At 40.9% G+C, this 14,575-nt stretch overlaps 1 protein-coding gene across 11 annotated transcripts in view; it reads left to right on the top strand.

Annotated features, from left to right (window-relative positions):
* Positions 1-14,575, top strand: part of MYO9A (myosin IXA) — a 137,780-nt gene that overhangs the window by 29,240 nt on the left and 93,965 nt on the right. For all 11 annotated transcript variants that reach the window (XM_088656529.1, XM_088656530.1, XM_035132342.3 and 8 more), the window contains exon 2: positions 9,781-10,693. In XM_088656529.1, coding sequence (XP_088512655.1) covers positions 9,851-10,693 — 843 coding nt within the window. In that variant the 5' untranslated portion in view covers positions 9,781-9,850. The remainder of the gene's footprint in view (positions 1-9,780; positions 10,694-14,575) is intronic.

Here is a 14,575-nt window from a genome sequence, read left to right as displayed (position 1 = left end):
GGCACCATTCTTCTGGGAAGCTTGTAGCCAGGGCTGCTGCAACGAAGTGCTGTGCAGCCCTTTGGGAGGCAGAGACAAGAGAGGGCATCAGGAGGGAGGAACAGAGGCTACTGTTGCCCACAGCATCCCTGATCATCATTCAAGGCACCCCAGTGTGCCATTGCACACTGGTTGAAAAACACTGATCTAGCCTAATACTTGCAGTAGCTCTCCAGCACTTAAAATTTCCAAGGATTTCTGGTAGCCAGAGACTGGCCCTCATGCATGCAGAATACAGGGCCTTTATGCACACACTCATCAGGACAGTTTGGGTATATTGATCAGCCCTTAGATATAGAATAGCCAGAAAAAAGGGCAAAGTAAACAAATTTGCCTCTGCTTTAGAGCAAGGGAGGGGAACCTTAGGTCTGCCTGTCAGTGGTGGGCTGAGCCAGAGGCCAAAAGTGGATGGGGCAATGGATGTGACTCTTTCTTTTGTAGACTAGGTTACATTCCAAACAAACACAAATAATCAGGGGTTTTGTGTGTGTGTGTAATATACATATTTATTTAACCAAATATATATACCACTTGATTATAATGAAACCTCTTAGTAATTTGCACGTACCTCCCTCTCTTTCTCCATCTTCCTTTCAGGCAAACATGGTTCAAAGACACATTCCAGCTGGGCAAAAGCACTTAAGGAGGGTGCATAGGGTTGGATAGGAGGTGTGGCCTTAGGGAGGTGCCTGGAGGGGCACTCCTGGCCCATGGGCCTGAAGTTTCCATCACTTGTTTCAAAGCCGGAAAGGAAAGCTTTTCGCTTGAACTAAACTGAAAAATGGTCTAAATAGTAGTCACCATCATCATCTTCAGAATAACACAGTAAAGCATGAAGGAACCCAAAGAACATAAAAATCTTTGACCCAAATGCTATTCAGACAACAGACAAATTTCCCCAAATTCTTAAACCACTGAACTCAAGCTGATAGTAGTAACTTGATTTATAGGAGTCACATCTCATCATGTTTCCAAATGTCTTGTTACCTCAACATACTTGGCAGGCAGGGTGTAACTCAACTCCACATTATTACAAAAAAACAGTAAAATAACAATGTTGGGATTATATGGTGAAAAATTATTTCCAATTCTAACTTTTGTTTGTTTCATAGCTTTGATGTTTTTGCTAAAGCGGCACTTGTAGTTTCAGCCTATGAAATGGAAAGCTGAGTTTCTGTGTCTTGATAGTGTAAGAGAAATATTATGAATACATTGAAAGATTACCCCATTGGAGTTTAAGTATTTAAGACCCAAAGTCAACAAAAGAAATATCTCCAACCTCAACTTTAAGGAATAGACATAGCAAAGAAAAAAAGAGAAAAAAAGCTTTGGAAGCAATGATACCAGCCAAATTGTTTTGTTAATACTAGTACTTTAGTATGAAATGATCCGTTTTAAGGCCCAAATGCATAATAATGTGCCCAGCAGCATAATCAATCATTGATGGTTTGAATAAATGTGCCATAGAAAAATCCTAACCATTCAATTTTTTAAAAGGAAGCAAAACCATATGATACTATGCATCTGTTCTTGGAAGTCATGTGCTGAGTGTCCTGTGAGGCAGAAGTGCTTTGACAATGGAAGCATTTTCTCTTGTGAACAATAAGTATATCCTTTTTGTGAGATGGACTGATGGTCTGACTTGGTAACATATATTCATGTCTGGTTTGAGTTGTGCTCGTGATGAAGTGATTTGAGGTACTATACTGGCTCAGAATTGGAGCTTGCCAATCTCTGGTTTAGCTGCAGAACTCCAGGCTTAAACTCACCAGTATGACCTTAAGTCACTATTCCTACAGCATCCCATCAGTAAATAGGCATAACACTGGCCAACTTAACAGGACTGTTTCATGATTTGCTCAAATATATGAGAAGTAATTTACAAATGTAAGTGCACTGTATATATGCCCCATGCATTGTTGCTTTGCCACAAACACAGCTTTCTGTTCACAGTGACATCTTTTTAAACTGAAACAGTGACAGTTGGAAGCAAATTATGAGTGGAAAAGCACTCAAGGAAATGCTGTTTAGCCCAGATGTGCACAGTCCATGTTCTCAATATGTCAGTTTGTTTACTTACTTAAGAAGGAGCTTCTTGAGTAAAGGAGCCCTATGCTGTAGTTTAAGGGTGAGCTACCTTCTATAACCATGAAAATCTTGATGCTGAAATTCTAGGCTATCTACAACTGTTTTCAAAGGCTTGCTGAGCGAGAGTAAAAAAAGACTATCTTTTGAAACAATTATTTTAATTTATTTCCGAACATTCATTTTGTTTTCCAGACTGTTAAAAGCTTTTGTAATTCTGTTTGATAGTACAGTACAGTACAGATACTCAGTTGCAAACTGTGGTGAGATGTTTTGGCTGTTTCATTTTCTTTTTGTTAAATGTGTGCTGCCCTGAATGAACTGGAGCCTAATAGATTATTTTGGGAAGTACTTTCACTTTTAATGTACAACTTGAAGATTTTCAGGAAGTGTAATAAATGCAGACTTCTCACTATGTAGATCATGTGGCTTAGTTTCAGTTGAAATCTGTGTAATGTTTAGCACTGCTGTCCTCTTCCGTTTTGGAGTGAAAGAAATGAGGGCAACAGCTCTTTAAAACTGAGGTAAATGGAGGGTGGGGAACATATATTTCTTGGTTTAGAGAAGGCATGTCCAACTCCCAAGAGACTGTAATCTACTCCCACTATAGAAAATATGGCATTGATCTACCCATTGGATTTGTTGAGCTTTTTGGGGGGAGCCAAAGTTGATCAGCTTTTTTATTATTTTGGGTAGATCACTGTGGATCACATGATCGACCAGGGGCCTGGTTTAGAGGTATTATGGTTCCCTCTAGATGTTAGCTTTCAGGTTAGTTGAGTGTGGTCCCAAGGTTTGGGCTTAAAAGGACTTCTGTTTCGAACTTTTGCACAGTACCATTTATAATTATTTTGATACTTCGCTTTGTTCTGCTTTGTCAAAATGTCTTTGCTGCGTTTTTGGTATGTGTGACAAGCCTTTCACAGTGGAGCTCCCTCAGATCTTTTGAAGCCTTCCCCATGCCACATTAAAAAAATAAGGGTAGCGAGTTTTTTGTTTTGCTTTTTATACTGTAAACAAAAAAAAATCAAGGATCCATATGTAGTACAGATGTAGAGAAGCACCCTGAAAGCCTTGACCATCCCTTCTTTAACTGGAGATGCCAGGAATTGAAATTAGGACCTTATGGTTTATCACTGAACAAGGTCCTCGCTGTATTGTTGATTTCCATTTTTGCCCTTGCTTAATTTTAAAGTTTTGGTGGTTTTTAAAAATATATCAAATAGCTTTGGAGAGGAAGGCACTGAATTGTCATCTTTATGTTTGAGCTACTGTGCATACTTGACAGGATTATTGTTCTTAAATGGAGTATAATGCATTGGATAGCATTTATTGACCTAATAAGATTTCTTGAAACAATTGGCTCGTCTACATTTTCCCGTTTGTATTGAAAGCACAGGAGTTGGACAAAAACACATGCTTTTCTTGTAGCTAGCCTCTTTGCTAAAATGCAGATGTTGAGATCTGTGTGAATTTTAAAGCTGGTGTTCCTGGATTATTTCATAACTGACTTTACACATTTTGTGGGAAGATGAGTCACTGTAGCTCAATCATTATTTGGACCTGATATTGCTAATGAAAGCTACAAAGCGTTTTCAGGGAAACTGTAGCTGGAAACCTTTTGTTTTATTTTTTGTTTTTATTTACCCTGTTTCTCATATTTTAAGACATACCCATAAAATAAGCCATAGCAGGATTTTTAAGCATTCAAGGAATATAAGCCATACCCCGAAAATAAGACATAGTGATAGGCGCAGCAGCAATGCCGGCCGCAGCAAGAGGAGGAGGAAAAAAATAAGACATCCCTTGAAAATAAGCCATAGTGTGTTTTTTTGAGGAAAAAATAAATATAAGACATGTCTTATAATATGAGAAACACGGTAGGTTTACTGATAAAGGTTATTCATATATGGAAATACATAAAATAAACGATCAGCAGCTTCATTTATAGGGTTGTCATTTGATATTTGGGAAACAGATGCAACAAATATCTGAATCTGGAGAAACTATAGCTACCGGTAATATTAACTTAAAGGAGCAGCAGTAACAACTCAGCAAGAAAGGAAGACGCAAAGACAGTGGGAATAATGAACAGTTTCCTGAACCTTCCCCCGCCCCTCTTCCCCCAAAGTGCTACTGAGATGTTTGGTCCAGTTCAGAAGCTTGTTATGGTCCATTGCATCAAAGAGTTTATTGATTCTATTAAAAGTAAGATACTTTAGCCTCATCCTCAAATTTGAGCCATGCTCTATTAAGTACAGCACCATGCATATACTGTACACAGATGTGTATCGTCACAAGTACCTATATCCTTGAAGGGGTACCCTGTTTCTCATATTTTAAGACATACACATAAAATAAGCCATAGCAGGATTTTTAAGCATTCAAGGAATATAAGCCATACCCCGAAAATAAGACATAGTGATAGGTGCAGCAGCAATGCCGGCCGCAGCAGGAGAAGGAAGAAAAAAATAAGACATCCCTTGAAAATAAGCCATAGTGTGTTTTTTTGAGGAAAAAATAAATATAAGACATGTCTTATAATATGAGAAACACGGTACTTCTGTTGGGCTGAATGACTGGGTACTACTACTCCTGTTAGGGACGTGGGTGGCACTGTGGTCTAAACCACTGAGCCTCTTGGCCTTGCCGATCAGCAGGTCTGCGGTTCAAATCCCCGTGACGGGGTGAGCTCCCATTGCTCAGTCCCGGCTCCTGCCAACCTAGCAGTTCAAAAGCATGCCAAAAAAATGCAAGTAGATAAATAGGTTCTGCTCCGGCGGGAAGGTAAACAGCGTTCCCATGCGCTGCTCTGGTTTCACCAGAAGCAGCTCAGTCATGCTGGCCACATGACCCGTAAAAACTTTCTACGGACAAACGTCGGCTCCCTCGGCCTGTAAAGCGAGATGAGCGCCGTAACCCCAGAGTAATCTGCGACTGGACTTTACTGTCAGGGGTCCTTTACCTTTACCTTTTACTACTCCTGTTAGCCTGCTTTTAGGGTGCTGCAAGATTCTACAGTATTTTGGTCCTTGCCTGGTTTTGCTAAAGGGCTGATTAGTTTCTGACTGTGTTCTGGTTTATCAGCAATTTCAGCAAGCACCTAGTTCTATATTGCTCATCTACAAGCATGGATTACCCTTATACTTGTAGATTGACACAGCAGTGGCAGCTGCACTGCTGAGATGTATAGGAGAGAATGGGCTTTGACTGTATTGTGTTGTGCTAGCTGCACTGCTGAGATGTATAGGAGAGAATGGGCTTTGACTGTATTGTGTTGTGCTGGCAGGAGAGATTCAGGCAGCCTTCTGAAGATAGCCTGAGCATTAGCCTCTTATGCATTTCTCTGTTTAGAGTTGAATGGAACATGCCTATGAACATTTATTTTACTTTCTTTAGGTTTAAGGTTTAATATCTGTTGTAATATGAATATCTGGTGATAGTTTTCTGCCTTGGTCCATGAAAGTAGATACAAAACATGGAACTGGTCAACTGTTCCCTAGGCTAAAATCCCAATTCTTTCTTACCTTGGGCTCCTCTGTTTAAATTTTCTGGAAAAGTGTGTATCATGACACGTTTTCTTAAGAGTGAATTGTCGGCTCATATTATGGTAAGAATGTATGATACCACTAGCAGCATTCTGCCCAAGCAGATTATACTGTTAAATATTGGGGATTACAACAAAACAAATTTAGGTTTTTATTTTATTTTCATGACAAAGGTGCATTTTGAGGGGGTGTGTGATATGTGGAATCTTGAAGGGTTTCTGGGAGGCGTTCCAGGTGGGGAGTGCAGCAGGAGAGAACATAGGCAGCAGATCTATCTTCAGTTGTCTGATAGTGGGAAATTTATAGAAGTGAAATCACAGCAGGGATATAATAGGGTATGAGGTCAGAGATGAGCAAGGCTACACTTAGAGGAAGAGCTTTTAAGAAATGGACAAGGTGTTTATGCTGAACATACATCAGGACTCAAACAATGGGCCCCTCTAGCCTAACTATGGTTACTTCCAGAGGAAGGGAAAGGAGAATGTTAGCTGCTTTGAGACTCCTTCGGGTAGTGATAAAGCGGGATATCAAATCCAAACTCTTTCTTTTCTTTTCTTTCTTTCTTTCTTTCTTTCTTTCTTTCTTTCTTTCTTTCTTTCTTTCTTTCTTTCTTTCTTTCTTTCCTTCCTTCCTTCTTTCCCAAATGGTTGTGAGAAACCATGATCCCATCAGTGGTTCAGTTGAGATCCTGCTTTATGTGTTCCTACATCATGATTGGGGCTTGGAACCAGTAGGTAGCAGATCTGGGGTGGTGTTGTGGTCTAAACCACTGAGCCTCTTGGGCTTGCCGATCAGAAGGTCAGCAGTTTGAATCTGCACGATGGAGTGAGATCCTGTTGCTCTGTCCCAGCTTCTGCTAACGTAGATGCTCAAAAGCATACCAGTGCAAGTAGATAAATAGGTACCGCTACTGCGGGAAGGTAAATGGTGTTTCCGTGTGCTCTGGCACTCGTCACATTCCTCTGTGCACTAGTAGCGATTTAGTCATGCTGGCCACGCGACCCAGAAAGCTGTCTGTGGACAAATACCAGCTTCCTCGGCCTGAAAAGTGAGATGAGCGCTGCACCCCATAGTTGCCTTTGACTGGACTTAACCATCCAGAGATCTGCATATAGTTTTTATATAGCTATGTCCACTTGATGACTAAGTTTTCCCAGTGTAATAACATCATGTGGTGGTATGGGAAGTACTGCAGACAGGCTGGCACCATAACGACCTTGCTAAAGCTTCCTATCCTCAGGAGTTCGTGATGTGTTAACAAGTGAGAGGGGTCAAACTTTTTTCGTTGATTAAAATTTGTTGTTGTTGTTTAGTCGTTTAGTCGTGTCCGACTCTTCGTGACCCCATGGACCATAGCACGCCAGGCACTCCTGTCTTACACTGCCTCCCGCAGTTTGGTCAAACTCATGTTCGTAGCTTCGAGAACACTGTCCAACCATCTTGTCCTCTGTCTTCCCCTTCTCCTAGTGCCCTCAATCTTTCCCAACATCAGGGTCTTTTCCAAGGATTCTTCTCTTCTCATGAGGTGGCCAAAGTATTGATTAAAATATGCCATGTCATTACTGCTCATTCTTCACCTGTGTAATATTTTCCATAGCACTGCATCAAAACCACCTGGATTGAAATAATCCCCATTTTTTAATGCTCTAAAGGCACTGCATGTAGTTGTTAGTATGCCCTCATTAGTGTTTTGTTTTGCTGAAGGACCACACTGAGAAGGGATTTAAGTTTGGCTGACCAAAGTTCCCATTTCCCCAGCTGGGCTGCTGGTTAAATTTTGTTTCCATAGCCTTCATCCCTGTTCTGGTTGCCAAATTGTGGGGGTGGGAAAGCAGATTAGCTTCGGTGCTTCCAGTGGGTGATACAGGGCAGCCAATGGAGTGCCCTTCAAATGTTGTGGATTGCATTTTCTGTTGTTCCCAGCCAGGGTAGCCAGTTGTCAGAAATAAGGATGAATTGGGCAATGTGCAGGGATGCGAGTAGCAGCAAAGATGGAAAATAGGAACATGGCTTAGGCCAAGAGGAAGCAGCATAAGTGAACAGACCAAGTAACCTTTTGCTCAGGAAGGGTATTATAGGCTGTCCTTGAGGTCAACAAGGGTCAATAAGTTGCTTTGGAGGCACAGCCACACAAAGTAGCAATCCCTTGCTATATTTAGGCTGCCATCACAGCATAGCAGTGGAACCCACGGCGGAAGCCTTTGTGTAGCTGGCAATCAATCCACATATATAACTGTTTATTGCATCAGTGAAAATCAAGAATCCAAACTCTTCTGAAGCTAAACAAACTGCCTTGAAAGAGAGGTCTTGCACTATTTTATGTAATAGAAGGAAGAGTACAAACTCCAGTGCTCACAGGTACAGTATTTTTTATTGTAGCTCTATAGTGGTACCTCGGGTTAAGAACTTAATTCATTCTGGAGGTCTGTTCTTAACTTGAAACTGTTCTTAACCTGAGGTACCACTTTAGCTAATGGGGCCTCCCGCTGCTGCTGCAAGGCTGCTGTGCGATTTCTGTTCTCATCCTGAAGCAAAGTTCTTAACCCAAGGTACTATTTCTGGGTTAGTGGAACCTGTAACCTGAAGCGTCTGTAACCTGAAGTGTCTGTAACCCGAGGTACCACTTGTACATGTTTTGGTGTGGAATGCTCCTTCTTCAGAAGCTATGATCAAAGACCGCAGACAACACTAGTACAGTAGTTCTTTAAAATGTGATGTACCAGCTTGAAAAAGTGGCAAAGCAAAAGACTATTTCTGATCATATCTGTACTGAACCTCTGCAATGTATCACAAAGCTAATCCTGCTACTATTTGTAAAAGACATGCCAGAAACAGGTATACTAAAAGTATGCTTTTTCTTGCACCTTGTTATAATTCGCCTAGCAGGATTTCCTGTAGCATTCTCAATCACTTCTTGTCCTGTGAATGGAAATAATGAATAAACTGCAACCCTTCTATTGGACTACTACCATACTCTGAAAATGTTTGCCTTCCATTATGTGCTAAGAGCTGGTGACTGGCCTGCTTCACAAAGGGAAAGCTGCAGGAGATAATTTCTTTAGCTTGTGACAGCTCAAATGTTCTTTTTAAAAATGTTCATTTACATCTTAATCATTTCATTTTGGGGATATTAGAGAGTGCCATTATAATGTATGCAGTCTTTCCCCTCAGATGCATTGTGAAGGTTAAATGTAAAGCTTCCTGGCAGTCAGCTGGCAAGCGTGGGTATCTATATAATAGCTTCATGGGAATTGGCTTTCAGGAAATGTTTCCATTTGTTATTACATGTGAAGTATAATAGCAACGTTCCAGATCTCCTGCATGTATCCTGAATACCTGCAGAGGGTAAGACCTTCTTACTAAGTTTATTCTTTGGCGTGCTGTTTTTCTGGAGATGTGTATATTTAGCAAACAAGACAGTAATTTGTTTCTGAAACTTCAGCTTTGTGCATGAGGATGAATCACATATACATAAATAAGTAGTCCACAGTGAGATGTAAGGAAATAAAATTTCTTTAAGAGAATGGATGTAAATCAGAATACAGCTGGTTTACTTTTGTCACCAGTAGAGCATTTGAATATTCTGTATTGCTGCAATGTTCTTTTAAAATGGTTTGGCCCATTTAAAATTGAACTGGGCATTTGCCTGAAAACTTAGTCTTTGCACAGTGCAGAACGTTGATCGACAACAAACAAGTACTCTTGGATGTAGCAGATTACCATCTTGGTCCCAGTTTTGTTTAAAATTTATCTGAAGACATTGGGAGGGGTCATTAGAAGATTTGGGGTGAGGTGTCATCAGTATGCTGATGATGCCCAGCTCTACTTCTCTGTAACACCTAAATCAGGAAAAGCTGTGCAAACCCTGGACTTGTTCTTGGACTTGGTGGTGGGCTGAATGAGGGCCAGTTTACTCTGAATCCTGGCAAGACTGAGACATGGTAGGTGGTTCCCAAGTTCTGATAATTGCAGGTATATGATCTGGGAATGTGCCTGGATTCATCTTTGTCACTAAGCTCAAGTGACTGCAAGTTTTCAAAAAACATACAAACAAACTTTCTGTTTGAAAATATCCTATCAATAAACTATTTTTGCTTTCATTTTGTAGTGCTGATGCCATGATCATTATTCAACCATTCTGAAGATGGATTACTGTTACTGATGGGAAGAAGTCCAATATGAGTGGAAATGATGTTGGAGGAAGAAGACGCTTTGAGGACAGCGAACACACACTACACATATACCCTGGGAACATTGCTGAAGGGACCATCTATTGTCCAGTTATTGCACGAAAAACTTCCACAGCTGCTGAGGTGATAGACTCTCTCATTAACAAACTTCAGCTGGACAAAACAAAATGCTACGTTTTGGCAGAGGTGAAGGAGTTTGGTGGGGAAGAATGGATCCTCAACCCCACAGACTGCCCTGTCCAGCGCATGATGTTGTGGCCCCGAATGGCCCTAGAGAACCGCTTGAGTGGAGAGGACTATCGCTTTCTTCTAAGGGAAAAGAACCTAGATGGGTCAATACATTATGCCAGTCTCCAGTCCTGGTTGCAGGTGACAGAAGAGCGGCGCAGGATGATGGAACGTGGCTTCCTTCCTCAACCGCAATACAAAGACTACGATGATTTATGTGCTTTGCCAGACTTGAATGAGAGAACTCTCCTAGACAACCTTAGAAATCGTTTTAAACAGGAGAAAATTTACACATACGTTGGGAGCATACTAATAGTAATAAATCCATTCAAATTTCTCCCTATTTACAACCCTAAGTATGTAAAAATGTATGATAATCATCAGCTTGGAAAGCTGGAGCCCCACATTTATGCAGTAGCTGATGTAGCATACCATGCTATGCTTCAGCGTCGGAAGAACCAGTGTATAGTCATTTCTGGAGAAAGTGGGTCTGGGAAAACACAGAGCACAAATTTCTTGATTCATCACCTCACTGCTCTTAGCCAAAAAGGATTTGCTAGTGGAGTGGAACAAATAATTCTTGGAGCTGGACCAGTACTTGAGGTAAGATGAAAGTCTTGCTGCAGCTTATAATACAGCTTCCCACCCCATCATTCATAGTGTGTTATAAAGTATTTATGTCTTATGATTACTCTTCTGTCCTGGAGCCTGGAGCCATTCACCCCCAACTGATAGCGATATGCAAGGCTCTTCTGCTTTTGTAACTTTTCTGTGAAGACATGTGGAAAACATTACCTTGGAATTTTAAATCCATATGGATTTTTTACACCAAAGAACTATGGACAGGATCTGGCAGTCATGCTTTATCCTACTCACAAATCTTTTCTGGAAAACCCTTATGGACTATGTTGTATTATAATGTCTTCCATGTATAGTCGTCATATGTGTCCATCATGTGTATTTGTCACTGAGAATCATGGCATTCCGAAACATAGTGTTGGAATTGGCCGAGTTTGTGGTATGTGTCTTGAAAAATGAGACTTCTGAACTTAAATTTGTTAGAAAAAACTTCTGGTTTTTTCCTCCCAATACCGTAGATAATTAAATAAACTTAATTCTAAAAGGTCAGAAGTGAACCACTGATATTACTGCAAATGTGTTGGCAGTTCCTATTGTTAGTGTTTTAACAAAGCGAAAACTTAATTTTAGGAGGCGAGTGTGAGAGGTGGGCAATAATGCCACCGCACGCTTGCTCCTGGATCAGTTCAGAGTTGCTCCTTCTACTGCTTCTCTCCTCTTTGTAAAGAGGAATGAAAGGTTTTGTTTGTTTAAGAGATTTCTTACCCATCAGGCCATCAGGCAACTTATAAACATATAATCATACAGTATTAAAAGCCAATAAAACAAACCAAAGAGTGTGCATCAGACAACAAAGGTGGCCTCATAACAACCACACAAGTCTTAATTTTGAAAGGCTCAGGTACAGAGGTGCATCTGAAAACTATATAATAAAGATGTTTAACACGCCTCTACGGGGAGGGAGTTCCACATTTTTGAGAGCTGCCACAGAGAGTTTTTAAAGTATAAATGTTTTAAATGAATATATTGCATGTTATGAATGCTGCAATCTGATTTGCGAACTCTAGTAAAAAAAACAAAACCAGGACACAAATCTAGAAAGTAGCAAATCTTGCTTACTTTGCTTCCAGACTTTGGGAAGGAGACAGGGTGGTGGTTCTAGGTCTAGGACCTTGCCAGAGCTTCATGCCTCCTTCCCAAAGCACGGTGCCTTGTTTACCTGGCTTAAGCCAGCACCACAAGGGCTGGTGGAGGACACCAGCAGTGTTCGAAATTAGCCAGGCACATTTTGCATCTGACTTGCAACCAAAGGAAGATGCTTGGGTGCCAGGATGGTGCCTGACATCTCCATCTGGTGGTGCATTGACTGTTTTCACACACCAATACCAGATCCTGTAGAATTCTAGCAGTTATATTTTATCTGCACAATCAGAATGAATTTCAGGAATCAAAATGTTTTTTTCCCTGTGCAGCCTGAGCAGATGCAGTGAACAACGTTATAGTTAATTCCCCATCCCACTGCCTTGCTCACATTTGTGAAGAATATTCCTACGTTATGAATGGTCGATGTCACCATTAAGAAAAAGAGGTAGGAATAGGCCAATATATATGTGGACTGTCCTTGGATAAAGTGATTTTTCTTCTTTAAGTTCTCAAAGTTCTTAACCTAACTCAATGTTATCATCTGAACTAGCCAGGTCTTTAACTGATAATCACATTCAGTGTTCAAAACTTCCATTGTTCTAGGCACATTTTGCAACAGGGAATTTCATTAGGGTGAGCAGTTTCTGAAATCTGGGTGCAGTATTTCAGATTTAAACTGCAGAGTGGAAGGAAAGGGGGACCTTTTTCTGCCTACCCACTTCCAGCTACTCTCTGAAAACTGGAGAAGAGACCCTTTTAAGAATATTAGGGGGATGGGCAGGGGAAGGACTAGACCATGTGAAAAATGAACATAATATTTTAGCTGCAGTTCATTCATTTTCAGCTTTGTATTCTTGTTATTAAAAACTGCACCTAAACATTCCGTTGTTGTTCGCATAACCTAGGTTTAAGGTGCCATTTAGCTCCTAGCTTTCATATCTCAGTTCCTAACACTCATAACAGTCAGTTCATAAATTGAAAAATAAGACTTTAGAGCCATCTTGCCCAACTAGACATTCTGTTTTGGCCACTGTAACCTTGGCTTAAGGATCCATTTAGCTCCTAGCTTTTACATACCTGAGTTTCTAATAGTGGCAAATAGTTGCACAGGATGGCATATAGAACGTAAAAAACGCTCTGAGCTTTCCCTACATAGGGAATATATTTTAGTTTATTACTACTGGAAGTCAGTTAAGGTGCATTACACTGCAACAGTGATATTAACCAGGAAATTGCCAAGAGCTGCTTTGGATCTTGGAAATGTTTGGAAGTCTGAAGGTGTGATAGCTCAAAAAATGTATTTTTAAGCAAAATTCCTCTGACATCTGCTCTTCGTTATTTCCCTCCCTTATACTCAATCATAACTGAGAGTGAACGTCTCCTTTCTTCACTTCCACTCTCCCCTTCCCCCATTCATGTCAGCAATTTTCCTACCCAGCCCCAGTCACACTTGCCAAGTATTTTGTTGCTTTTACCCCTCCTCTGTTTCTAGCCTGCTGTTTTGCCCCGTGCCCATTTTCCTCCCTGTTGTGATCCTCCCTTAATCTGGGTCTCTACTAGTTTTCTTTATGCAGTCCTGTTTCACAGCCCTCTTCCTCACATTTTAGAATGAATTTACTTTTGGTGGGACTTTCCCTTTCTGTCATCCAAGCTCCAGCTGTGCTGCTTCCTAGCCAGTTTGCTTGACAGTGCTCTGATTCAGCATCTCAAGCTTTTCCATTTGTCTAGGGATTTAGGGAATTCTTTGTGCTATCAAAATAATATGAAAATGCAGTGTCTGGTAGGTAGCATCTGTTTCAGTCAGTTCCAGCTATTTATGGAGAAGCAATGGACTTTCTTCAATGCTCTTTTATATTTAGATTGATTAAACCAAGTGTCTAAAAGAAGAAAACACTCATTTATTCATTGGTAAAACAATAAGCATTCAATAAGCAATCACTGTGACAACTGGCATTTGAAATCTGCCAAAGACAATAAACTCTTTCCTGAGAAGACTCATTCTTTCTCTACATGAATCAACTGGATTAACATATGAAATTCCCTGAGCTGTATACGTATTGTGACAAAGCTAATATTCATTCCAGTAATTAAAGGTACTCAGAATTTCTCAGAAACCTATTAACTACTCAAGAGCCAAAGGACGTGGGTGGCACTGTGGGTTAAACCACAGAGCCTAGGGCTTGCTGATCAGAAGGTCGGCGATTCGAATCCCCGTGATGGGGTGAGCTCCCATTGCTCGGTCCCTGCTCCTGCCCACCTAGCAGTTCGAAAGCACGTCAAAGTGCAAGTAGATAAATAGGTACCGCTCCGGCAGGAAGGTAAACAGCGTTTCCGTGTGCTGCTCTGGTTCGCCAGAAGTGGCTTAGTCATGCTGGCCACATGACACGGAAGCTGTACGCTGGCTCCCTTCGCCTGTAAAGCGAGATGAGCGCTGCAACCCCAGAGTCATCTGCGCCTGGACCTAAAGGTCAGGGGTCCCTTTACCCTTTATATTTACTCAAGAGCCAGTGGTGATCAACTGTGATTTGCGGTGTCTAACATTTTGAGGGCAATTTCATATGCTGTTTCTTCCTGTCCAGTAAACATGTTTTATGTGCATACATTTCTTTTCTTCTCAACAGCACCTGATACACTGTATACTATTAAAAATGACAACTAAACAAACAGCTGTCATACTAAGGCATGTGGGATGGGAAATGATTATTATACAACAATAACATCAGCAGTGAGCTAAACATAGAGTAAATTCAGCAGCAATTTATG

Source organism: Zootoca vivipara, chromosome 13 (assembly GCF_965207765.1).
Source record: "Zootoca vivipara chromosome 13, rZooViv2.hap1.1, whole genome shotgun sequence".
NCBI classification, from domain to species: Eukaryota; Metazoa; Chordata; class Lepidosauria; order Squamata; family Lacertidae; genus Zootoca; species Zootoca vivipara.
The sequence above is the reverse complement of the archived record's forward strand: the minus strand, read 5'-3'. Positions and strand labels throughout refer to the sequence as shown.